The 27,172-nt window shown below is 38.7% G+C and overlaps 1 protein-coding gene across 7 annotated transcripts in view; it reads right to left on the bottom strand.

The window, feature by feature from the left end:
• The window catches only part of wnk2 (WNK lysine deficient protein kinase 2), a 189,606-nt gene that overhangs the window by 27,296 nt on the left and 135,138 nt on the right, over positions 1–27,172 (bottom strand). For 6 of the 7 annotated variants that reach the window (XM_069939761.1, XM_069939760.1, XM_069939757.1 and 3 more), the window contains 12 exons: positions 25,984–26,042; positions 24,275–24,440; positions 24,071–24,187; positions 23,788–23,958; positions 22,946–22,976; positions 19,709–19,828; positions 17,980–19,187; positions 10,620–10,692; positions 8,429–8,526; positions 5,878–6,521; positions 4,713–4,927; positions 467–655 (listed from right to left, as the gene is read on the bottom strand). In XM_069939761.1, the coding sequence (XP_069795862.1) occupies positions 467–655; positions 4,713–4,927; positions 5,878–6,521; positions 8,429–8,526; positions 10,620–10,692; positions 17,980–19,187; positions 19,709–19,828; positions 22,946–22,976; positions 23,788–23,958; positions 24,071–24,187; positions 24,275–24,440; positions 25,984–26,042 (3,091 nt within the window). The remainder of the gene's footprint in view (positions 1–466; positions 656–4,712; positions 4,928–5,877; positions 6,522–8,428; positions 8,527–10,619; positions 10,693–17,979; positions 19,188–19,708; positions 19,829–22,945; positions 22,977–23,787; positions 23,959–24,070; positions 24,188–24,274; positions 24,441–25,983; positions 26,043–27,172) is intronic. The other variant, XM_069939756.1, reaches the window with a different exon arrangement.

Below are 27,172 nucleotides of genomic sequence, written 5' to 3'. Positions count from 1 at the left end.
GCCTATATTATCTTATTTATCCATGAGGCATTCTCTGCCAGGGCAGAAAATCCATTTCCAGATCCTTTGTCATGATGTACTTTACTGATCTACTGGTGACATATTTGGGTTGATTCCAGAGTTTCCTCCAGGATGTTATTTATTTTGTGGTTATATCATTCATTCAATTTGCTGTTCTGATTGCTGCTTCTTAGCAATGAAATGCAATGTGCTATGTTAAACCAACTGAAACATCTTTATGTTATTTGATTTCATGTGGTATTTGATCCATTCATACACCATCTACCATTTACAAATTTGTAAGAATAAATTAGATTTGCATTTCAAAAGGAAGATTTTATAACTTTTGGAAAAAAAAGTGAAAAATGTTCATTAGTTTTGCACATTGTATTGGAATCCAATATGCTTCTAGTAAACAAAACTTCATCCTATGGTATAATATTCAATGAATTGTTTTTATAGTTACCTTGGGCAACATCTCCTTTTGCTGCCCCTGTGGTTTCATTCCTAAAACCTTGATAATCATCAGATAAGGAAGACTTGATCGAGCATGGTTGTTGTGTCTGCACAGCCTCTAATGGAGTAACTTCTGGTGTATCAGAAGTATATGGGGCATCTTGATGTTGAGAAGCAGTACAATTAATTGTTTGAATACCTGTAACAGCAAAGAAAGTGAAGATGGAATTGTTTCATATTTAGAACAAGATAACTGCAAATACAGCTTAACAAGATGAACTCTCAAGAGAAAAACATTCTTTCCACTGGATGTTCGACAAGGAAACAATTAGATTTAATAATACAAGGTTTGATACATGACCAGGTTCATCAAATGTTACAATGCATAAAAAAGAAACTCGTGTATATGGTACAATTCCCCAAGCATAGATCTATGACTTTTTACCATTCATGTTCCTTTATACATTCACATTCCCACCATGCTCTAGAATTCCATTGCCAGAGTCGTACAGCACAGAGAGGGTCCCTTCAGTCTATTATGCCCATGCTAACCTTTTTGCCCATCTCCATTAATCTGATTTTCCTGCATTATGACCATCTCCAACAGCATTATACCTTTTTCAGCATCTGTCTAAATGCCTCTTAAACATAGTAATTTTATTAGATTCCACCATCTTCTTTGCAGTGCATTCCAAGTATCAATGATATTCCACGTAAACATCTTTCCTCCCAGATTTTCATTAAAAGTTCCATCACCATAAAAATATGCTAATTTTTTTTAAAAATATTTTTTTATTTTTTATTTTTCACACCATAAATCACATTAGCCATGATATACACTTTTTCTTTTTCACACATATACAGTGACTTTTTCTCCTCCCCCCCCCCTCCCTCCTCCCAGGCCACCCCCCCCACCCCACCACCCCTCATCCATTTTAGGTATACAATCTAGGTTGCATTAAACCAGTCAGACAATGTTGTCATTCAACAAAAATACACCAGAAATTCTACTGAGTCCATTCTTTTCTTTCCTTCTCCTTCCATCAACTTAGGTAATGTTTGTTCCCGGTAGGTTTTCGCTATTGTATTTAATGTAAGGCTCCCATATTTGTTCGAATATTTCAATATTATTTCTTAAACTATATGTTATTTTTTCTAATGGAATACATTTATTCATTTCTATATACCATTGTTGTATTTTCAAATTATCTTCCAATTTCCAGGTTGACATAATACATTTTTTTGCTACGGCTAGGGCTATCTTAACAAATCTTTTTTGTGCATCCTCCAAATCAATTCCAAATTCTTTGTTTTTTATGTTACTTATGTTCTGGAACGATGAGAAATACAATAAATACGAGGCTACGTATGATACAATATAATTGGTTACACAGACTATACATTACACCGCAAAAGTTAAATAAATGGGACCCAACAGTATCTGATAGATGTTTTCGATGTAAAAAAGAAATGGGAACAACAATTCATGCAATCTGGACATGTGAGAGAGTAGAAAAATTTTGGGATGATCTCAATCAGATATTAAATAAAATAACAGAAAACAATATACCAAAGAATCCAGAGATCTTTCTCCTAAGTAACATAAAAAATATGCTATTTTTTGATGCTGCCTCTATCTTGGAAAAAAAAATCTATCTACCTGCTCGAGGTGAAACAGGTCCACTCCATCCAATTGTTTCCCAGTTTGCAAATTCAAGGAACATCTTAGTGTAGAGGGTATTCACTATCTCTAGCTCAGTGTGTGGCAACTAGAACTACAGAAGTATATCACAATTTACATATTCTATGCCCTGAACCATGACAAATAAGCATACCATGTATTCTTCACCACCTTGTCCATCAGTGTCACTAATTTCAGGAATGGACTTGGACCCAAGATCTCTCTCTTCATCTACACGACTACACGACCCATTGACTGTCGTTGTCCAACTCCTATTTGATTTCCCAAAATGCATCACCTCTCACTTTGTCAGAATTAAATTCCACCTGCTGACACTCCATCCAACTTTCCAACTGATCTCTACCCTTCTTAGACATGTTCCTGGTCATCCATACCACCAATTTTCATGACATCCACTGATCCCAGCCTGGCTTGTTTTATCTTCTTCTTTCTTTGGCTTGGCTTCGCGGACGAAGATTTATGGAGGGGGTAAATGTCCACGTCAGCTGCAGGCTCGTTTGTGGCTGACAAGTCCGATGCGGGACAGGCAGACATGGTTGCAGCGGTTGCAGGGGAAAATTGGTTGGTTGGGGTTGGGTGTTGGGTTTTTCCTCCTTTGCCTTTTGTCAGTGAGGTGGGCTCTGCGGTCTTCTTCAAAGGAGGTTGCTGCCCGCCGAACTGTGAGGCGCCAAGATGCACGGTTTGAGGCGATATCGCCTTGTTTTATACCATCTAGCATAAAAGCATCTCTGCATCCATCCTGTCAACCACTTAATTGTTTTCATTTTTAGCCTCTTAATCCTTTAAACTGCAGTATGTATTGGACAATCCCTTCCCCCAGGAAGTAATATGGAAAATCTACACTGCATAATGTACACACAAATCAACAAAATATTAATTTTATATAGAATCTTGCTCACCAAGGACATCTTATGGCCCCTTTGGGCCTTCCAAATGCCATGCTTGAGCTCTTTCCTGCAAACTTTGTGTTCCTCCAGGCCACATTCTTGAAATCTGTTGCCCTCAAAGTGAATGTAATTTTCCTTTTTATTTCCTTATTTTGGAAACAAGCTCTTATTTTTGATTAGTAACCCTTTCAGTGTAATTGGTGTTGGGAGATCTATTGATTACCTGCAATGTTTGATCATTTTCATTTTTCTCTTTCCATTCTGCTCCCCATTCCTCTGAGCTTGTATATCATTCCAATATTAAAGTTATCCCCTTCCCTTTCATTCCATTTGGTCTTTTATTTAGAACAAGGGTCAATCTTGAAGATGGAGATGAGGAAGATTACATCTTAAATCTTTGTAATTTTTGCAGAGGAGACTTGGGCCTCTGAAACTGGATCCTAGACTTCCTCATCGGAAGACCACAGCACGAATCAGAAACAATGTCTCCTCCTCACTGACAATCAACACAGATGCACTTCAAGAATGTGTGCTTAGCCCCCTGCTCCACTGGCTCTATGCCCATGGCTGTATGGCCAGGCACAATTCAAATATTGTCGAAGTATTTGCTGATTGTCGGTAGAATCACAGGTGGCAACGAGGAAGCATATTGGAGGGAGATGGATCAGCAAATTGAGTAGTATCACAGCAACCTTGCACTCAACATTAGCTAAGCCAAGGAATTGATTGTGGACTTGAGGAAATCAGGTGAACATGAACCAGTCCTCATTGAGGAATCAGCAGTGAAGAACTTCAAATTCCTGGGTGTCAACTTCTCTGAGGATCTGCCCTGAGGCCTCCATGTCGACACAATCATGAAAAAAGCTCGTCAGCGGCTGTACTTTGTGAGGAGTTTGAGGAGATTTTATATGCCACAGAAATTCTCAAAAACTCTACAGGCATACTGTGGAGAGCACTCCAACGGGCTGCATCGGACTCTAGTAAGGAGGCGCCAATGCACAGGACCAGAGAAAACTCCACAGAGTTGTAAACTCGGCCAGCAACATCACGGGCATCAGTCTCGACTCCATCAAGGACACGTACAAGAGACAGTGTCTTAACAAAGCAGCCTCTATCCTCAAAGACTCACACCACCAGGCCATGCCTTCTTCACACTGCTACCATCAGGGAGGTGGTACAGGAGCCTGAAGACGAGCACCCAATGGCACAAGCACAGCGTCCCTTTCCTCTGCCATCAGATTTCAATGGGCAGTGAACTGTAGGCATTACCTCACTTTCTCCTATTGTTTGGCACTATTTATTTTGAAATGTAACATTTGCACTCAAATGCTGCCACAAACCAGAATTTTGTGACATGTTCATGACAATAAATTCTGATTTTGAAGTGCGCATCATCAAACCAGTTTGAGACCCACAGATTTTTGTTGCACAGGAGAACAGTGGTTACATACAGATGAATTCAGCAAACAGACTTGTATGGCAATATTACCAAGTCTAGATCCTGCTTCATTGGTTCTTATGCTTTAAATACCAAGAACACTTGAATAGTTTTCATTTCTAATGTTGGTTTCCATGAACCACAGCATTTATGATCAAAATTATTTTAATTTTATTTTTGATGATCTATTTAAATGTAGATGATGAACCGTTCAAATCAGAATACTTACTTGAATTGGAAGCAGCATTCTTTAGTGATTGCACTAATGGATTAAGTAGTCTGCCAGCTTTTAGTTTGTTCTTGCTAGCTCTTCGCCGTCGGCCTGTAGGTGGTGCAGCTTGCAAGAATCCTAAAGCTGTTGGTAAAGGTTTTCCTAAACGTCTGTACAATTCCTCAATCTCATACCTCTGATGAACTTGAAGTTCTGAGATTTCTTTCATGTGTCTAAAAAGTGTTAAAATAAACATTTAGATTCTAAAGGGAAATTTATTACATATCTGTTCAATTTAATCAGTACAAATTAATTTGTATCTACCAAAATTAAGCATATTAATTTAAATTTTACAATTAGACATACAGCATGGCAACAGGCCCTATCGGCCCATGATCCCATGCTGCCCAAATACACCCAATTGACTTACCACCCCAGTACATTTTTGAATGGTGGGAGGAAACCGGAGCACCCAGAAGAAACCCATGCAGACACAGGAAGAATGTACAAACTCCTTACAGACAGCGCCGAACTCGAACCCTGGTCGCTGGCGCTGTAACATCATTGTGTTAACGGCTATACTAATCATGCCGCCCCAATTTCTGCACAAAAAAAGAGCTTTCTTCAATTTATCATAATGGACTAAAATAAAGCACCATATTTCATTACGCAGCCTTTCCATCATCTACAAGTCAAAAGAATCTTGGAACATTTTGCTTCCTTGGCTCAACGCACTTCACCAAATCACAAGAAACTTGAGCAGCCAAGACAAAGCAGCCCACTTAGCTGGCAGCCCTTCAATCATCCTGTACATGCGTGTCTGCCACCCGAGGGTACCATTTACAAAATGAACTGGTAATCTGTCAGCACCTCCCAAGCTTTCACCTCCTCCAATCAACAAATGCATGGGCATCAGGTCTCCCTATATGTGGCGCACCATCATTACTTAGCATTAAACTGGTGTTCTTTTATTTTTTTTCCTGTCTGGGTCTTTAAAATCCCTCACCAGAAGGACCAGCAAGATTCAGGACAGCAACTCACCACCATCTTCTTAAAGCAGTTAAGATTGCAACAGTGAAATGCTCAAATCCCAAAACATGAATGAACAAATTTAAAAAATGGTGATAGCATTCAGACAAAACGTTTAACAAATCAAAGTCAAAATGTGTGAAAAAAAACCCACTTTTCTCTTAGTGTCTGTAGCTCTTTCTTCATATCAGCATCTTCAAATTCCGAATCATTGTCACTGCTCATGTAAGATGATTGGGAAGGAGATGCAGAATTAAGAGTGATGGTCGGAGGAGCTGGCGTTTTTTCAACATCAGGTTCAGGTGTCTGCTTATCATCATTCTTCAACAAATCAGCTGACTTTCCTGGTAAAGAGAATTCTCCGTCTGTGGTTATCTGATGACAAATAAGTGACCCTTGAGCAGTTTTTTCTTTTAAATTGAATGGCTCATCAGAATCTGAAGAAAGGCGACTCCGAAGTTTAGGTACCAAAGGAATTGAGGTTTGAGCTCGAGTCACCAAAGGCTTTAAATCGAGATGAGTTGGATATTCTTTCGTATGCAATTCAGAAGGTGCAGAATATCTATTGAGACGAGGGTATTTTAAAGTTACTTCATCTTTTGTACTAATAACTGAAAATCTACCAATTGTGTTGATTCTTCGAATGGACAGTAGGTCGGTCTTTTGGCTTTTTTCACCATTTACTAATGATGTACTTAATAAATGGCGTTTTGGTGAATCTGGTGCCTTGATTGGCTTAGTTTCACTTTTTGCATAATACCCAATTGCGTTACCATCGTCCTGAGATGTTGAAGTTACCTGAAATAAATGAGAATGTTAAAAATTAGCAAATTCTTTCAATTTCTGACCTGTAAATGATCGTCAATACATTTACTTTGTGCAATTCTGAGGAAATTTAAGACAACAATTCATGGTTGCCTATTTTATGCATAATCCTTTCCTCTGCAAGCTGCTAGTGACAAGATATCTAATATTGAAAATGCCGATTTTAATTTTTATGGGCCTTTTTTATATTCAGTCGGTGCGGACGAGAGGGGCCAAGATGGCCTGTTTCCGTACTGTAATTGTTATACGGTTACAAGTTGTTAAAATTGTCACTTATATTTAAAATGGATTATGCCTTGATCAGGATCAATCCTGAAGTTTACAGGAGAAGAACATCTGATAAAGTGATGCATACTAATAAAATATAATTTCCTTTTGTCCTTTAAAATGTGTGAAACCATTTCCTTATTATCATTTTCCCATTGAAGACAAACCTATTTTCTCTTCAATAATTTACTTCCAAGCTGTTTTTTATGAATGAATGATGCATTTTTAAAGTTATTTACAGCTTTTGTGCCTCTGAAGATCAGACCTGAACTCCAGAGGTGAGAGTAATTCCCCTTGACATCAGGCAATAGCAAGAACCAAGAGAAAATTCAGATACTATCCCCTGACATTCAAAGGCAACATCATTACAGAATCCCTCACCATCACTCTCCAGAAACTGAATTGCAGCAACCAAATACACAATGTGGTGACAAGAGGCAAGGAATGCTGTGGAGAGCAACTCACCTCCTCACTCCCAAAACCCTGTCCACCATGTACAAAGCTCAAGTCAGGAAAGTGATGGAATTCTGCATTTGCCTGGACGAGTGCAGCTTCAACAGGAAATTTGTCACCATATAGGACAGAGGAGTGCACTTGAAAGGTACTCTATCCACAACCACAAACTCCATCACCCATGCACAGTAACACCAGTTTGTCCCATTACAGGGTGAACTGCAGCAATTCGTCACGACTCACCCACCAGTTCCTTCCAATCCTATGACCTTGGCCAGCTAAAAGGACAAGAGCAATAAAAGCACCGGACCTCCCCAGCTTGGAAGTTGTCCAACCCCCGGATCATCCTCATTCAGACACATATTCTTTCACCGATGCGGGATCAAAATTTCAGAACATCCTCTCCAGCAGCACTGTGGGTTCAGCCGCCCCACAATGACTGCAGCTGTTCAAGAAGGCAGCTCAGCACCACCTTTTCAAGGGAAATTAAGGATGCGCATTTGAATGTTGGCTGAGCTGCAAAGGCTTCGTGTGCCTTGAAGGAATCATAAAACAAAACTCCCCAGTGGAAAAGTACAGAATCCCAGCAAGATTGTTCCACTTAAACTTGTGTTACAATCTGTATATATTAGAGCCTGCTCAAGTGGGTCAAACTGGCAATGTCCTTCAGAATTGCTAGTATAGGCAGTCGGGTTTGCGTCGAGTGCTGTCTGTGATCTAATTTTTCACCTCAATATAAATTCCACCACACGCCACATACAAACTCCCTGGGTCAAGTGTACAAATCATCAAGCCTTGAATTTGAATCAAGCTGTGTGCTTTTGAACCACAAAATGAAAGACCTTGATCGTTGAAATCTTTTTAGTTCAAACAAAAATTTACCAAAATCCATTAAATTGCTCTCAATATTTTTTTTGTCTGAAGATTAAAGAGCATGAACATTAAACATGCCATGAGAGAGGAACAGGACAAGAACTTCCACAAGTAAACAACATTGACAATGCTCATAGCCCAAGTACATACAACCATTTAAACTATTTGCTTCTAAAATATGTGGGCATCAAAACGGTGAAAACTAAAGAGAAAGCAGATTAAATACTGCAAATTATATATATTAACTTGCAGAACATCATGAAATTATCTGAGACATAACTACATACCTGAAACCCATTTATTGCAACTGGTAGAAGATCCACTGAGGATGACATTACAATCATTGTATCTGTCGTTTCCTTCCCACTGATGTCAGCAATAGTAACTGAAATATATTTATAAAATATGAGCTCTCTGGCACTTAATTTCAAAATTAGGATAATGTATAAAATATCAACCCTTTGCATTTGGATTGAAATGAAGGAAAGCAGCGAATTCCAGGACTGTTTGATCATTATGAATTGTATTAAATAGAAAACCACATGATGAAGACATTGATAGAACTTAACTAATTAGGTTGAACCAGTCACCATCTTACAGACATTATGCTATAAAACAGCATTATAAATGCTATAATGGCTATAAAACAGCCCAACAGCACGTACCCTACAAACAGAAAAATAGAACTTTATACTTTGCATCAGATCACTCCTATGGTTCAAAATTCCATTGGCCTGTTCTATTCATTCCATTTTAATAGACAACCATCTTATTCCTGTAATCCACCTAGTCAGACTTGACTGCATTCCCAAGGTACATAAATCCATAAGTCGAGACTAAAACTATTCACTGTACTCGGTTTACTGTAACCTCAACAGAACCTTGACTTAGACTGTAAATTGACACAGTATGAAAATAGCCCTTCAGCCTGCACCAACAATGAAGCACCAATTTACAGCAATCCTATACAAATCCCATTTTATTCTTCCCACATTCCTATCAGCATTTCTATCGCTTACCTACGCTTCAAGCAACTTACTCTTGCCAATTAACCTGTCAACCCTTGCGTCTTCGGGATGTGGGAGGAAAATGGAGCACACAGAGGAAACCCAGGCAATTGTGGGCAGAACTTGCAAACTCCACAGACCATACTGGAGGTCAGCAATGAATCTAGCTTTCTCGATCGGCAAGGCAACAGTGTTGGTGGTGCCGCCACAAACCCTTGCATTAATTGTTAACATGCCATTTGTCTTTCCAAACATTCGCCATAGCTGCATGTTAACGTAATGATTTATGTAGGACACAAGTCCACGTGGCTATTGAAAGTAATTAGCCATGTGAAGCAGCACCTGATTTAGAATGTTAACTGTCCTTTTTCCACAAATGCTGCATGACCTGCTTTGGAAAATCTTTAGCGTTTATTTTTCCTGCCAAACTGCACTTATTTCACTCCCAGTCTTATTCTTCTTTGGCTTGGCTTCGCGGACGAAGATTTATGGAGGGGTAAAAAGTCCACGTCAGCTGCAGGCTCGTTTGTGGCTGACAAGTCCGATGCGGGACAGGCAGACACGGTTGCAGGGGAAAATTGGTTGGTTGGGGTTGGGTGTTGGGTTTTTCCTCCTTTGCCTTTTGTCAGTGAGGTGGGCTGGGTCACTGTCTTATTAGCCAGTAAACATTTACAGTACATCCCACTGAAGTAACTGAGTCCTTTCAGGCAGATGAGTGCCAAAAAATTTCACATAATTAATGCTGCTTCACATTCTTTTACTTTTCCACAGAATCAAATACGTACCATTCTGGCTTTGTCTATATGTGTCAGTAGACACAGCAAGATCTTTGTGGCTTCTGAAGCTTTCCTGGCAAACTGCAACCTTCTGTACACCACAACTGGAGTGAAATGCATCAACTGTCATCCTCCATTAGGTTTTCTCCCTCTATAACCCTTTTCAGTCTCACTGCCCCAAATTAAAATTCTTACCCTCATGGTCTTCCAATTTAAAAAACACCAAATCCACTATACTCTACCCATTAATAACCTGAACTCTGTTCCTCAACAATCAGACTTCAAGAAATACACTCTACCCATGCAATGATTTGCACTTCTATTTCTATTGCCTGGAACCCCCACTGTTCCTCGATGTTTTTCTTTCTTTAGAACGTATTTCCAAACCAACCTCTGCACAAAGCCTCTGATCCAATTACTTTGGATTTTCCCCACACATTTGGCAATCCTTAATTTTCTACAAAAGATGCAGTTCACACATTTTTAAACATTCTCGACATTTCTCTAATTATATGTGAAATATATTCAGGAGTTAATCTTAATTATAGCACAATTTTTGAAATGCTGGAACATTAAGAGAGTTTGAATTTTGATGAATCACTGTGATTTTTTGATAATTCCATAGATTACATTTACCTTTGAGGAAATAAAGAAAACTTGGTTGATGTAACCATGGCTATTTAGCATTGACCTACCTGTGGCCAATGCAGTTGTCTGTGGTTGCACTTTGCTTTGAGTAGACTCTTTTAGCTCATTCTTTTGATTCTGCTGAGTAAAATACAAAATTAGTCCTCATCATGAATTGATCAACAAGTAAACAGCCAAATAAAACCACAAAAAACATTTAAACTGAAATGTCTTGACAATGAAAGATTAAATTAATTGAAATCATTCCAAAGTTCTAATTTATTGCCAGAGTGCATAATGACATCACATCCAATCCCGAGATGCTTTTTCTGCAGGTCAGGCAGAATTTCTAATTAAATTCCACAATCTAATACCACAAGTTTAATTGCATCTACTACATTCTATGATAACAATAATTCTAGCTTTTCCTGTACAATGATTCTTAATGACTGTAATATGGTCATTGTACATATTGTGCATTATTGTGCATGTTATTTCCTTATCTGCTCAAGTATTTCACTTGTCACTGCTTTTCTGATATATTTAACAGAATTTGAGCATCAATGGTCCGCTGGTAATCATTAAGCATTTCTAACTACTGTTGAGAAAGTGGTGCTGAATCATCATCTTTGACTGCTGCAGTCCTTCTTGTGGAAATATGCCCACAGAGCCGATGAAAAAAATTCTACACTTTAAAGCCAGTGATGAAAAAAACTGACCTATTTCAAAATAAGGATGGAGAGGAATCTGAAGGTGGTAGTGTTCTCATTCACCTCATTCACCTGCTGCCCTTATTGGCAAACTTTGTAGCCTCGGAATTGCTTTGAGATGTACATCAGACCTCAATACCATCAAGCATAATACGATTTGAAAAATCACCATTACACAAATGAAATTTTTAATTATATATTGATGACTTTGCTAACATTGTAGTTAAAATGGTTGATAATTTTACAGATGACACCAAAATTATATAGTGGGCAGCAAATGAGGTTACTTAAGATGACAACAGGATCTAGATGAACAGGGAAAGTGGGCCAAGGAATGGCAGATGTAATTTAACTCAAACAAACGCAAGATATTACGCTATGGTAGGTTAAACCAGAACAGGAAATGCATTGTGAATGATAGTGCCCTGAACAGTGTTGTAGAATAAAGATTTGGAGAACAGGTAAAAATCTATTCTGGACCCTCCACGTCAATGCAATCATGAAGAAGGCCCACCTGCAGCACATGAGGAGTTTTGGTATGTCACCAAAGACTTTTGGAAATTTCTACAGATGAACTGTGCAGAGCATTCCGACAGTAGCACCACTGGTATGGAGGTGCCAATGCCCAGGACAGGAGACTACAGAGAGTTGCGAACTCGGCCAGCATCATCATGGCTATGTTTTCACTCTATTAAGGACATCTACAAGAGGCGGTGTCTCAAGAAAGCAGTCTATCCTCAAGGACCCAGGCCATATCTTCTCACTGCTACTGTCAGGAAGGGTGCACAGGAGTCTGACTACAAACATGGTAGAATAACAGCTTCTTCCCCTCTGCCATCAGATTTCTGAATGGACAATGAACCACAGAAACCACCTCATTTTATCTTCATTTGCAGTAATTAAAAAAAAATGTAACATATAGCAATTTTGCACCTGTAATGCTGCCACAAAACAACAGATTTTGTGACATTTTCATGATAATAAATTCTGATTCTGAATCATAGTTCTATAAAAGTGGTGTCATAGGTAGTCAGAGTGGTAAAGGAGTTTGGCTTTCCTGTCAGGCAACTGAATACAGGAGCAAGGAAATCATATTACAGCTTTACAAGATATTAGTAAGACCACACTTACAATATTGTGTGCAGCTGTAATAAATCTATAATTGAACAGAAAAAGGTGCAGAAAGACTCAAGAAAATTATCAGACTGGTAAGCCTGGATAATAAGAAAAGTTTTGGATATAACTCCCTGGAGTACAAAAGTCTAAGGGGGACCTTGTAGGAAGTTACAAAATAACGAGGGATCTTTTCTTTGGCTTGGCTTCGCGGACGAAGATTTATGGAGGGGTATGTCCACGTCTGCTGCAAGCTCGTTGGTGACTGACAAGTCCGATGCGGGACAGGCAGGCACGGTTGAGTGGTTGCAAGGGAAAATTGGTTGGTTGGGGTTGGGTGTTGGGTTTTTCCTCCTTTGTCTTTTGTCAGTGAGGTGGGCTCTCACTTTGCAACAGTTAAATAGCCAGTCTTTTTTTCCCCCCAGGGAAAGAGAATCTAAAACTAGATTTAAATTGAGAGGGTTAAGACTTGAAAGGTACAAGAGGGACACCTTCACATAGAAGGTGGTGGGTACACGGTACAAGTTGCCAGTTAAATTGGTAGAGGTGGGGCAATTCTAACTTTCAGAAGACATTTATTCAGGAACATGGTGAGGAAGTATTTTAGAGGGATATGTGCCAAACACATGCAAATGCTACCAGATTGGGTTGGCTTAGACAAGTTGAACTAAAGGCCTCTTTCTGTACTATTTAAATGTATGACTATAGAAACACAAAAACTATGGGTGGTGGAATCTTGAGTGAGGAAAGAGAAGATACAGGGACTAGGTAGCAGTCATGGATAGAATTGGTCAACGTTTTGGGTCAGGATCCTTTTTCAAGGCAGAGTTCCTCCAGCTTCTCTCTGCTCACTATTGTTGGAGAATTCATTGCCTCTCCAACATAAGGGGAAGGGACTTCTTATCATGAAAACAAATTAAGTGATGAGTTATTCAATTGCATTTTTGAGAAATCTTTCTGTGTGCATGTAGCGTAGATAAAGCTCACACACGACTGCGGGGGGGGGTGGGGCGGGAGAACTAGTGCTTTTATTCGCTTACAACACAGGTAGGGATCAGGGTTTAGGCAGGAAACCAGGGTTATATATGGGCCCCCGGGGGAGGGGCTGGGAGGCAGGACCAGTCGTCAGTACAGGACACCTCTAGTGAATCCCAGGTCACTACAGTGAACACTGGCAAATCTGTTTGCAGACATTTCCGATGCCCTCTGGACTGACATTTCCGATGCCCTCTGGAATGACATTTCCGATGCCCTCTGCAATGACATTTCCGATGCCCTCTGGAATGCAAATATGCTCTTCTTAGGATATGAGTGGCCACCTGCAATCAGGATAGGAATTTGTTTTCCACATCATGATGAGAAACTGGGCCACCATGATCCTGTCCAATATCCCAATCATTAGCCAAGTTGACCCACAGTCAAACAACATTTCTGAGGGTGTGATATTCCTAAGACTCTGCTGGTACTACCGTGGCCTTTCCACAAGACATCACAATGAGAGAAACCAGGAAATACAGTAAAAGTCCTAAAATCTGGACAGCTTGGGGTCAGTCTGGATTTTCCAGATTCTCGGGCAGTACTATTCAAATTCAATTTTAAGGACACAAAAAAAAACAATAGGTAAATTTTGATAGTTTGTGAATTAAATTTGTCATACAAAATGCAAAAACAAAATTTATTCATTCATTTCTGCAATTTCTGTGCATCTGTGGTGCACGTACACAAAAGCCCGCCAAATTTTAAAAGTTTGACAAGTCCAGATTATCAGGATTTCTGGTATCTGGAATTTTGGACTTTTATTATAAATTTATTTTAAAACATTTAATCAATGAAAAGCAAAAAGAACTATGAAATACAGAAAAAGAAACCAAAGCACATAGAAATTAATCTCTCAGTGAAACTCAGCAACCCCATTCAAGGCTGAAAAGCAACTCGAAGAGGAAGCTATCAGGCCCACAAACTCACAAACCATGAGCTCCAGAAGATTTTCAAGGCCGGGTAGATTCATCTAATTTTCTCACTGAAGGACATCCAGAACTTGTTGCCATGCACACTGCCACAGGCACCAGCTGGCTGGTTATCAGTGCCTTCTCCATGTTTTGCAAAATATGCAGCAAATTGATTGAATTTTATTTGAAATTTATATTCTTTAAGATTATATTCCAAGTGCTTCAAAGTCAAAGTATTTTTTAAAAAATAGGACTGGGAGGATTGTAGTGCAATAAAAAGGTTATAAGCAGGTATCAAAGTTGGGAAAATTAATATAACATCATCCAGTTAAAGCTCAAGAGGCCTTTATTCTTTCTAAAGCTAATCTATAATTTAGTATACAATAAGATAAACTGGATTTCAGATTTTTTGGTCAGAGTACATACATGACATCACATACAACTGTGAGATTCCTTTTTCCTGCAGGTGCGGCAGAATTACCACTAATTGGTAGTGCAAAAATAAACTGTACACAGTATAAACAGGTTACCAAATAAACTGTAAAAGGATAACAAATGTAAATAAACTGACTGTGCATCGATGACAGACCACTCCCACTGATGAGAGACGTGGCAGCAGGAGAACACATACAAGGTGTACATTGTATACATACCATAGCTGTCAGATTAATAGGGAGGTTATAAAATAAATGGGTGGTTTGAATGCATTTTCTTTCTCAAATTATGGTCAGACAAGAATCCATAAATGATTTAAAAGGGAAAGACAGTTCTCTGAGAAATATGAAAAAAGGGATTGGTGAGTCCCGGGGAAAAGATCACCAGCACAAACTTGAAGACAAAAACCCAGAAATATGACATTTAGCATTCACGGATATCCAAAGACAAGAAAGTATTAGCTTTCTTTGTTAAATTAATTCTCCAAAACCTGTCTTTGTCTTCAAACACCTGCAGGAAGCCCTATCCTTTTTGAAAGATATAAATTCTGGCTAAATATTGGAATTCCAAGGACCAGAGCATCCAACACACTCAATCACTGCTAGACCACCTCAAAGAACACCTACTGAGCTAGCCCATGACTGCACTTCGGAAAGTCTGATCACCTGGCTGTACTTCTACAACAAGCAGACACTGATGAACACAGCACCAGTAGTGAAGATGGCAAAAGTACAGTCGAGGGATGTGGAGGAGCAACTGCAAGACTGCTTTGAATCACTGGATTGGACCATATTCAAGGACTTAGACTTGAACGACCTGCGGAAGGCTCTCTCTGAAACAAAGTGGCAATTCTGGAGGAAGCTAGAAACACACCAGCTATGGTAGGGAGTGCAGGCCATTACAGCTTACAAAGTGAGGGGGAACACCATAGATGGTTGTGATGCTTCACTACCCGATGATCTGAACATCTATGCCCACTTTGAGAAGGAGAACCCAACAATGCCTACGAAAATCCCAACAAAGGCTGAGGACCCTGTGATATCTGGTTCCAAGGCCGACATTAGAACATCATTCATGAGGGTGAACCCTCGCAATTGCATCAAGCCCTGATAGCGTACCTAGCAGGGTACTCAAAACTTTTGCCAATCAACAAGCTGGAATGTTCATGAACACTTTCAACTTCTCATTTCTGCAATGAGAGGTCCCCACTTGCTTCAAAAAGGCATTAATCATCTTGGTGCCAAAAGAGCAGCGCGAGCTGCTTCAATGCGACTATCGCGCAGTAGCACTAACATCTACTGTGATGACATGCTTTGAGAAGCTGGTCATGGCCAAAATTAACACGTGTCTAAGCAGAGGTCTGGACCCACTGCAATTCGCGAATCGTCACAATCGCTCCACAGCAGATGCAACATGTCAGGCTCTCCACTCAGCTCGGGATCACCTCAAAAATAGCAACTCATACATATGGCTGGTCTTCATTCAGTATGTCACCAAAGATTTTCAAAAACTTCGATAGGTGTACCATGGAGAGCATTCTGGCTGGTTGCATCACTGTCTCATACGGAGGTGCCAATGCACAGGGAAAAAAACTCCAGAGGGTTCTTAACTCAGCCTGCGACATTACAGTCATCAGTCTTCACTCCATCGAGGATATCTACAAGAAACGGTTCCTTAAGAAAGCAGCCTCTATCCTTAAAGACCCAGACCATGCCCTCTTCACCTTGCTTTCAGAAAAATGGTACAGGAGCCTAAGGACGAGCACTCAGCTGCATTAGGACAGCTTCTTTCCCACTGCCACCAGACTCCTGAATGATCAATAATGCAAAGACACTGCCTTACTTTCGTGCACTACATTTTTGTACAGTGGTTTCTATCAGTGTTTGCTCAGTGATGCTGCCTGCAAAACCACAAATTTTGTAACCTTAAATTCTGATTTAACTCAAATGTACAATGAAAACATTTGGCATTGGCTCTCTCATTACAATAAGCAACTTTACTGCTTCTGGGACACCCCTTTAACAAATTATGAATTGGAAAGACTAGTCACAAGGAGATGGTCCCATTGAGTAGGGTAATAATTAAGTCCTTGTGCTGAATCTTCAACATATGATTCAGAATGGGAATTGAAATTATAGAAACCAATCAATTGGCACACCAATTGATACTGCAAGGTCTAAAATGACATAGCTTCCTGTTCTACAGTAAATGTTTAATGTACAATTAATTCCTTATTTAGCATTGAGATAGTGGTTGTATGATTTTGCTTGTAAACAAGATGATGGAATGAAATGAACCAGAGACAAATTCAAATACTATTACTGAAGCTGGAGAATTTCAATTAATTTTGTTCAATATATTTGGAATAAAAAGCTCAGAAAAACCAATAATACGAAGAATTTGGTTCACTAATGCCTTTTCGGGAAGAAAGCTTGCTATCTTTGGACCAGTTTATGTGCAACTCTCGGTTCCAAAAGCCATCGACTCACACCTAACCTCTGAAATGGTTTAGCAAATTATTCAGTTGTATCAAAATATGATGAAAAATAATATTAAATATTGAGCAGAAATCCCAGGACAATTCTCGGACTGAAGAGGAAAGCTCACACCTTTCAGAACAGCAGCCCGGAACAACTTCAAATAGACTAAACAATCCTGCTCATGGATACAACATTTTTTAGCAAGGGTCTCAAATTATATGATTGCAATGTCTCATCAGAAGAGACATGGAATTACAGAAGCATTTACAGAAATGACAGCCCTGGGAGCTAACATTCTATATTGATCAATTGAAAGAAACATCACAAGTAACAGTGGCACATAATTAACCTGGAGTAGAATCTTCAAAGCCAAATACCAAGAATGATTTGGCAGCACACAACAACTGACTACGCTGGTCATTTTGGTACAGTTGGAACAACCCAATGAGAAATCTTGCCAAATGGTACAGAATCAAAAACAACATAGCAGTTCAAATGTGGTCGTCTTTTAGATGGCAGCATCAAAATCATATTCCGTCATCAACTGCAACTTGGTGGTCTGGCAGCAAGCCACAGGAGCAATCCTGGCCCAGGGAGTGTTGGAAAGCGTTCCAAGACCTGAAAACTGAGGTGCCAGTCTGGTGACACAAATAACGTGCACACTAAATTGTTAAAATTCAGCACTAAAATACTTTCCCAAAGACAAAATTTCCTGCAAAGCCAAAAGTAAATGGAACTTACATCATCAGAGCTGTCAGTAGTTAAAGCCAGGTCTCGAACTGCAGGTAATATTGGTGCTTTCACGTGCTGATACAGAACCTCTCTGTAAACAACAGATTCTGGTACATTTGCAGGTGGACTGGGCATGCTTGGTGGAGATTGCCCAACTGGAACTGCGGTAATTGGTAGAACAGAATGGAAAGGTGGATCAACTTTCTTCACATCATGGACAGAAGCAGGCACAGAAAGTGTGGCATTAAGCACTTCATCCAGAGGTTCAGAATAAACTTCTTCCGTGCAACCCACATCTCCTGTGGGAGCACCTTCAGATTCTGCAGCTGAATGAACTGGAAGAATTCCTCCAGGCTCTTGGTATAATAAAGTACGCAGTTTTTCATCCAGTGTCTTTATTGTACTATCCATGAATTCAATTTTGCGTGGACCTTCCGCATCTGATTCAACCACAAGAGAAAGGTGTTGCTGACTGCTAATAACGCCAGTCATGGGGATTGATTGGGACTGTACTTGTGCCGGGTACTGTTGATTAATACTTGGAGGTACTTGTGCAGGACTCTGGGGCTGAGAAGTTGATGTATTACTTACTGTTCCAGAAATGGCTGCAGCTGAATGCATCTGGCTTGTGAAAGGTTGCATTAAACCAGGTTGAGAGACATCAGGAACATATGTTCGCATAATAGGCTGTTGCTCCAAGACAAGGCTGTGAAGTGGACTTGGTTCTGCAGGTTGAATGGGAAGTGAAAGGTCTGCTTGGATGGATATTGATTGAACGGGAACAGAATCAGCAACTGAACAGAAAGGCACATCTACAGCTGAAGGTGGGCTCAAAGTAATATCGGATTGTTCTTGCACTGTCTGTACGTGACAAGCAATCGTAGATTGAAGTTCTAAATTCTCATCAATGCCGATCTGACTTTGAAAGGAAGTATTTGATTCACTACAAACAGGACCATGAACCTGGTGACTGCTCTGTGGTACTTCATTTCTGGATTTGTCCTCAGTTTCCTGTTTCAGTGCAGGAATGCTAGGGGACATCATGACTTGAACAGGCAAATTTGCTGTGTCACTAATATTAGACAAGGCCAGTACTGAAGGTGGAGTTTCAATGTGATGTCCAGAGGTGATCTCATTAGCAACAGCTGAAGTCATTGCACCCGAGATCTGCGTTACTAAAGAATCAATTTGTTTGTCATCTATTGCACTTTCAGTTTCTGAAAGAGTGAATATAAAAAGCATCATTGTTTTTTGCAAATTTTGATTGACTGTCAAGTTCGAACAATTCTTCCTAAAGCCTACTTTATTGTCCCATTCTACCCATTCTACTTGACCTCATTTTAATTACAACCCATGATATTGATAACAAATTTTAAAATCCATATCAATGGTGTTAATATTAAGTACCACCAACATCCAAGAAAAAGATAAATGTTCAATTATTTAAAATGTGTAAATTCAGCTCCATCTGATTTTTATCAGTAACACTTCCTTTAGGAAATCAATTTAGATTACAAGTTGGCTTTAAGTTATTCTTAAAACTGCAGATGTTGAAAATAAAACAAAAACATGTTGGGAATATATTAGATCAACCACATCTATAGGAGAGAAACAGCATTAACGTTTCAGGTCGAACCCTAATGCTAGGTCCAGCATTTTGTTTTTACTAAAAAGTTTGTTTTGCTGTGCCCATTTCAAAATGTAGCAGATCAATATTTACAAAACAGGAAAACCATACCCAGAGTAGAGGTTGTCAGTGGTTGACTTGAAGGAATCTCTGTTGCAGGTTGTGGCTCTTTTGTGGCACTGTTCTCCACAACTGGACATATAATGAACCATCTTCGGCCAGTGTGCAATACTGTCAGAGATGACACGATACATGATCATCTTAATCCATACTGCATTATCCACAACATAAAAACAATTTGTTTTACTATGTACTTCAGCTCAGATATTAAGCAATGCTGATACATCTCAGTGAGTTCGCATCATTTTTGGCACAATCATCTGAAACAGCGTAGAATGCTGACTTTAATAGGGAGCAATGCACAATGTAATGTTATTTCCAATTCCATTCACTGTTCTTAAGGTTACTACACAAGGACCAGAAAATCAACATGCTCACCAGGAGGGAATATAACCACCTTCTATCAATATTTCACCTTATAACCACCATTAATTCCCTCAAAAATATTTTGGTAATCAGAGACCAGAAGGCAAGTGTGTCACATCCCAATCACTTACGTGGCCATTTTTAAAATTTTTATTTTTATTTTTCACACCATAAACCACATTGACCATGATACATGCATTTTCCATTTTTAAGGAACAATTGACCTGGACCCCACATCCCTCCACACATCAATGTTTTTAAAGAGTCTTGTCAAAAATTGTTCAATTTCCCCTTACACTTGACCTTCCAAGGGGCAATACCTTACACTTGTCCAGATTAAAATCCACCTGCCGTTTCTCTGACCATATCTGGAACTGAGCCATATCCTGTTGTACGCCAATAACCCTCTGCACTGTACAAAACTCTACCAATCTTTGTTTCATCTGCAAACTTACTAACCCACCCACCTACATTTCCATCCATGTCAATTATGAACATCACAAACAGGGCTCCTAACATCAATCCCTGCGAAACACCACTGGTCTCGGGCCTTCAGCTAGAATGACACCCTTCCACTACAATCCTGGCTTCTTAGGGGCAAGCCAATTCAAAATCAAAACTGCCAATTCATCATGAATTCCCTGTACTTTTATCTCTCGATCAATCTACCACATTAAGTGCCTGATTGAAGTCCTTGTAGACACAACCATTGCCGTACCCTCATCAACAAAATCCAATATGGCAAGGCATGACCTGTCTCAGTCAATGGTGTCTAACTACAGTATTCTGACTATGCTTTTCCAAATGCACACAAATCCTTTCCAGAATCTGAAGTTTATTGACATGAAATTTGTTGCTTAGGGGCAGCAGTATCATGCAGGACAAGGTGCAAAAATTACTATACATTACAAACTTGTAAATACTCTCATTGTTTCCCACAACTAATTCAAGGCTCACCAGTCTGTAGTTTCCCAGATGATCCCGATTTTCCTTCCTCAAAGGAACAATACTGGTTACTTTCCAGTTCTCAGGGACCTCATCTGTTGCTAATGAGGACACAAAGATTTTTGTCAAGGCTGCAGCAATCTCCTCTATTGCCTCTTTCAATAACCTGTGACATATCTCATCAATTCTGAGAACTCATCCATCTTAATGTTCTTCAAAAGATCTAACATTACCTCTTTCTTGAGCTCAAAATGCCCAAACATTTGCCTGCACAGTGCTCTCACAGTCCTCCATGTCCTTCTCATTGGTGATGACTGATGCAAAATAGGAATTTAATTCCTCAACCTCTGACTTCAAGCATAAATTTTCTCTTTTGTCCTTGAGTGGTTCTATCTTTTCCCAAAGCTTCTTTTTTTTTTAATGCAAGTGTAAAATGCCTTGGAACCCTCTTTAACACAACTCATCAAGGATGTTTGAAGGCCCCCTTTGGCTTTCCTAATGCTCTGCTCGAGTTATTTTCTGCCATCTTTAAATTTCTCAGGGGCCCTGTCCTATTTTTAGCTCGACTTTCCAAACATTACACATGGCTTCCCTGATCTTTTTGAGTAAAATCACAACCTCTTTCACCCAAGGTTCTATAATCTTGCAATCCCTGTCCTTTCTCTTTAATTGAACCTGCCAATCCTGGACTCTAATTAGCTGGTCCTTAAATAACTCTCACATCTCAATTGTGAACTTTCCTGATAATAACTGCTCCCAATTAAACCCCCAGCTCCTGTCTAAGAATGTAATAATTAGCCCTTCCCCAATTTTGTACTTTCCCACAAAATCCAGGCTTCTCCTTATTCAGAACTACCTTGAAACTTAAGGAAATTGTGATCATATTCCCAAAATACTCTCCCATTGAAACTCTGATCATCTGACCAGAGTAGTTTCCCAGTATAAAAGTTTAGTACGGCCTTTTCCTTGGTTGGATACCCTACACACTACTTCAAGAAACTCTTTTGGATAAACTTAAACAAATTCTGCCCTATCTAAGTCTCCGACACTAAGCAAGCCTCAGTTCATGGTGAAGAAATTAAAGTCTCCCACAATGACAACCTCATGATGCTTTTATATTTTTCCACAATCTGTTTGAATATCTATTTCACTGGCTTTTTGCATTACACTGGCTTTTGGCATTTCACCTCTCTTATTTTTGATCTCTATCTGGAATTTATTTCAAATCCTTTCAGGCACTCTAAGTGGAAACAAATAAAAGTTTATACTTGGCCTTGTGAGACATATTTCTATGCTCCTCTTTCATGTTTTGAAAAAAGATCTCCAAATGCAAAGTACGTGCTGTCAACTTCAAATTTTACAATTTCTTGCCTTTGTAGCATTTGAGAAATAAAAGTGTTAATTGTTAAACAACTCATTCATCTTAAACGAAAAAACCCTGATCATTTGGATTTAAAAATGTAATTAAAACAGACTCTCTTGCCAAATTCAGTCTGCTAAAACTGACAAAATTAGCCACAAAACATTTTTCTCACATTACAGTAACCAGTTTCAAACCCTATACCATTGTTGTCACTTCACAACCTCCATCTGTCTCCTGCTCCTTCCCAGGGTCATGCTCACTCCAAGGACTCTAACAATAAAGATTTAGGTGGATTGTCTGGAAGAGGGACCCTGCCTCTGAATATCCCCACTGACCACGAAGATTCAGCAAACCCCAAAATTCAAACCATCAAAAGTGAAGGGCCAGAAATTTCAGTTTGTTATGCGGCAAGGGACCAAAGGCTTGTGCACAGCTCTCATCAGAAACAGAGCAGGCAGTTAGAGCTCTAAACACTGGAATATGGATCCAACATTCTGGCCCAAAATAAACTGTGTATTCAGTTTATTCCAGGGGAAAGTGTGCCTATCACTTACCATTCTGTTGGCACTGCTGAGAAGCTGAAATCTGCATGGTAACAGGGAAAATAATACAAGCATTAGACCTTAAACACAAAGTGACACACAATAATTGAAAAGCAAAGAAACTGCAGGCGCAAGTCCATCAACCCAAAACATTACTGTTTTTATCTCCATAGATGCAGCCTAACCCCTTTTTCAATAAAACACAAGTTGATGCATAATTAAGCCATTAACATTTCTGAAGCAATATCAAGGTTCATCCAAGTTTTTATCCCTGATAAACAATTTGAAGTAAACGTGAGAATTACAAAAGAAAACCATTACTGTACTAATTTTTGAATCCCTCCCGAAATGCAAGATAGAAAATATTAATTTTAACATTAACAATCAGAATTTGGACTTCAAAAAGGTAACACAAACTAAAAGAATCCCAAAAGATTTCACAATAGTGCTCACTTAAAACTTTTTTTAAAAATCTGTTGCTCTGTTCCTTACCACTGAGAATAAAATCATCCTTTATGCTGCAGAAAATCTTTGACTTCAGTTTTTAAATTCAAAACACTAATTGGATTGCAACATTCACACTGTTAAAATGCCTGAATCAATTTTTAAAATTATGCTGCAACTCTCAAGTTGGCACGAAGGTGTGCAGTACAAATCGAATCAGATGGTACTAAAATTGGAACTTTGCTGCGGTGTAAACATTAGGATTTCCCCATTTTGACTACTTCCGAAAAGTGTATTCTAGAAATCAAAGGTTATTAAATTTTGCTTGATGTAAATCTGAGTCAGATATGCATTTACCAAAACGGACCTTCAAAATTCATGTTAAACAGAGATTGTAATATGTTACATACTGTATTCTCAGTTTCAGATTTGCCAGCAACTTGTTGAAAACCTGTACTTTGCGTCCAGTTTCTTTCTTCCTCTGCTTCTTCAGCGAGCATATCTTCTGCTTTATCCATTATATCCTTCATCTGTTCTATGAAAATCTCCTTTTCAATTTCCAGTATAAAATCATTATCCACCTATTCATGAAAATACACAAGCCTTAAAATTGCTTGCATGTATTTTAAAATTCTGATTATATTACACTAAACCAATCCACCAGTTCATCTTTCACCTTTTTTAATGACTTACCATGTAAATTGCTATTTCATCCGGAGCATCCCCATCCAAATCAAATTTAAAGGTTACCATCTTGTGATTATGAGTTTCCAACTGGCATTCCACCATTTTATCTCCTACATTTGAAACCTGAGAGAAAGCGGACATCAGTTCTGACCTTAAAATATTCCATCTATTATTTATTGGCCACAATAGTTTAAAAAAGATAGTAATCACATTTAGAATAGTCAGCTTCGGCCTACTGGTCTTTTCTTGCCGTGAACGAGTACGTGTTGACCTCCTATGATGCTTCTTTGAACTTTTGCTCTCCTGTTTTCCACTGACATGAACTCCTTCATATCCGTCACTCATTTCTTTTCCTGATGTAGCATCAGAGTATATACTACATGGCAAAAACAAAATAGATTTAAAACAAAATCAGAGTGAAAACAGCCATCATATGCTAATTTTTTTTGCCATTGTGATTCGCATTTTCCACAAAGCACCACAACTTGTCAACATTTCTTCAAATAGAAGCCTGAATTCAGCTTACTCTCTCTTCACTGAGAAATTATAATAATAAATAACAGAGAAGAGGAATTGTTTTTCCACACCTGTGTGGTAACTTGTAATACTTTCTCTGTGTTCTCTGATGCAGGAGAAATACAGGCAAAACACAAACCAATTAATCAGGCTGGGAGCATCAAAGGACTAGTTTGGCAGAATGCATCCTAGTTTTACGCCCCTCTCAGTCATTTCTTTAGCCAGCGTTAACATCAATATTACAAAGTGAAAAATCGCCCGGTTCACAAAATCCAAGGCAGACTACTGCAAATCAAAAGCTGACTGCTCAAAGGTATTGTCAACAATTCTTTCAAGCATTACCAATTCACTAATGCAGAGTTTGGGGTTAGCTAGTTTTAAAGAAAAGGGAATTCGGCACATAACTGAGATGAGAACAACTCTCCTCGACAAAACTTAAATCAAAAGCAGCAAGAAGGAAAACTTGTTTCTTAGAGGGGTTTACTTGTCTCAATTATCCTAAAAAATGCCTTAATTGTGAGTTCCAACACAAGGTCAGAAATGGAGCTGCTTATTGAAGACTCCACTCTAAAAATTTTCACAACTTGTCAGATGATGAGATGCCCTCAACCTTCATTGAGCAACAGTCAGGTTTGGGGGTGGATAAGCTGCAAGTTACATTTGTGTTAAAAGGAAGAATCGTATTTATACTAACGTAATTGGAATCTTCATCAGTACCAGTGACTGCTTACTACTGGAGAAATTTTGCCTGTATGGCGATATTGTTAAAAAAAATGTGCATTCAACATGCATTGAACTTTTAGAGATTGCATCTGAACAATCAAATAAACCATAGATGCATAAAGTCAGAAACAAAAACAGAAAATCCTGCGGACACTCAGACCAGGCGGAATTAAAAAAGAAAAATACAGTTAATGATTCAGATTGAAGGCCATCAGTAAGAACTTAGAAAAATCTCCCTGACAGTTTCAACAAAATAATCCTTGATCTGAAATGTCAACTCAGTTTTTCTTTCCACAAATCCTGGTCGACCTGATACTTTCAGCATTTTCTATTTTTCTTGGAATTTACTGTTTTTCCATTGAAATGGATCTCAGGTTTCTCAGGAAAGTGCACTATGACAAATGGGAATTTCTATTTCAGGGGAAAAAGTGCTTGCAAGTAAGAAAGCAAATCAAAATTCCATTTGAACTTCTACTGCTCCTCTCACATCCTGAACACCCACCCCCACCCCCCCGCAGGTTAAAACTGAAAGGGTAGCTTAGTTGCAATGATTCAGAGACAAACTCCTCCTCAAATAAGGCTAAGTGTAAACCCGGAGAAACTGTGTTTCATCTGGTTGTGCATGTAAAGTCAGATGATAAACTTAAAATTGATTTTCACATTTCTGATATATTACTTACTTGTCATAAGGACTACCAAATGGTGCAGTATGATGTTTATCATGTTGAGGATGAATCTCCTGTATATAGAAATAATAGACTTTTAAATATAACAACCATAATGCTAAATATTCTAAAAAAAAATCTTTGGAATTAGAATAGCTCCACAAATTCAAGTGCAGCAAATTCTTGTTTATCTGGTGTTTGTATATCATAATTCTCAGGCAACCAGCAAGAATTTTTTTGAGTTGAAAGAAATTTTTTTCCCAAAATGACGATTTGAAATTGGGTCACCAGGTTCCCATGTGATTTTGTTCACGTTATCTCCCATTAGCCAGCAGCTCACTCCCTCCCCGCCCAGCTTCTTGTGTGTTCACAAGTGGTAGTTTCTCCGAGATCAAAACGTGCACGTTTTAGTGTGTGCCTCAGTAAAAATTTGCAGTTGACAGGGGGTATTTTTTACTTGTAGTTTACTGACAGAGAGGATTACCTTAGATTGGAATTGCCTGTTGTACTAAATATGGGAGACAATTGGATTGCACTTGTATATCCAGGCAGAAACTGATGCTCCGTATACTGAACAGCAAATACAAGTTGTGGCAAAACTAAATACCAAGGCATAATTGGTATTTCATGTATTTGAGGTTGAAATTCCATCAAATGAACAGTGAAATTAAGCTTATGGAATAACCATCTACACAAAGATGCATTTTTAAAAATATTTTATTTATTCAACATATATGTCAAAAATTAAGAATGTTACAGCATAAACACATAATAAAATATTAACAAATAGATGCTGAAACTCTCTTTATAAAAACTAAAATACTAAAATCTAAAAACTGAAAAATCACAAACTACAAAAAACCTATTAACCCATCCTCCCCTCAAACTAATCTAATCCCAAAACTAAAATACAAGATATTTCATTATAAAACAATTACAAGTCATTAATTTGGATTCTGTCAGTTGACACTCAAAGACCTCAAAAACATCATACAGTTGTTATATTTTTAGGGAAAACTTCATTGATCAAGAAAGAAATTAATATAATCAATTTTAATTTCATTATTTTGGCATATGGACCCCAAATTTGCAAAAATTAAATATTTATCCCTTAAATTATATGGTGTTTTTTTTCCTAATGGAATACAGCATGCCACCTATCTAATGTTAATAAAACATCAGATTTCCATGTTACAGTGACACA

The sequence above is a fragment of the Narcine bancroftii genome, chromosome 5 (assembly GCF_036971445.1).
Source record: "Narcine bancroftii isolate sNarBan1 chromosome 5, sNarBan1.hap1, whole genome shotgun sequence".
NCBI classification, from domain to species: Eukaryota; Metazoa; Chordata; class Chondrichthyes; order Torpediniformes; family Narcinidae; genus Narcine; species Narcine bancroftii.
This window is presented reverse-complemented; position numbering and strand designations above follow the sequence as displayed.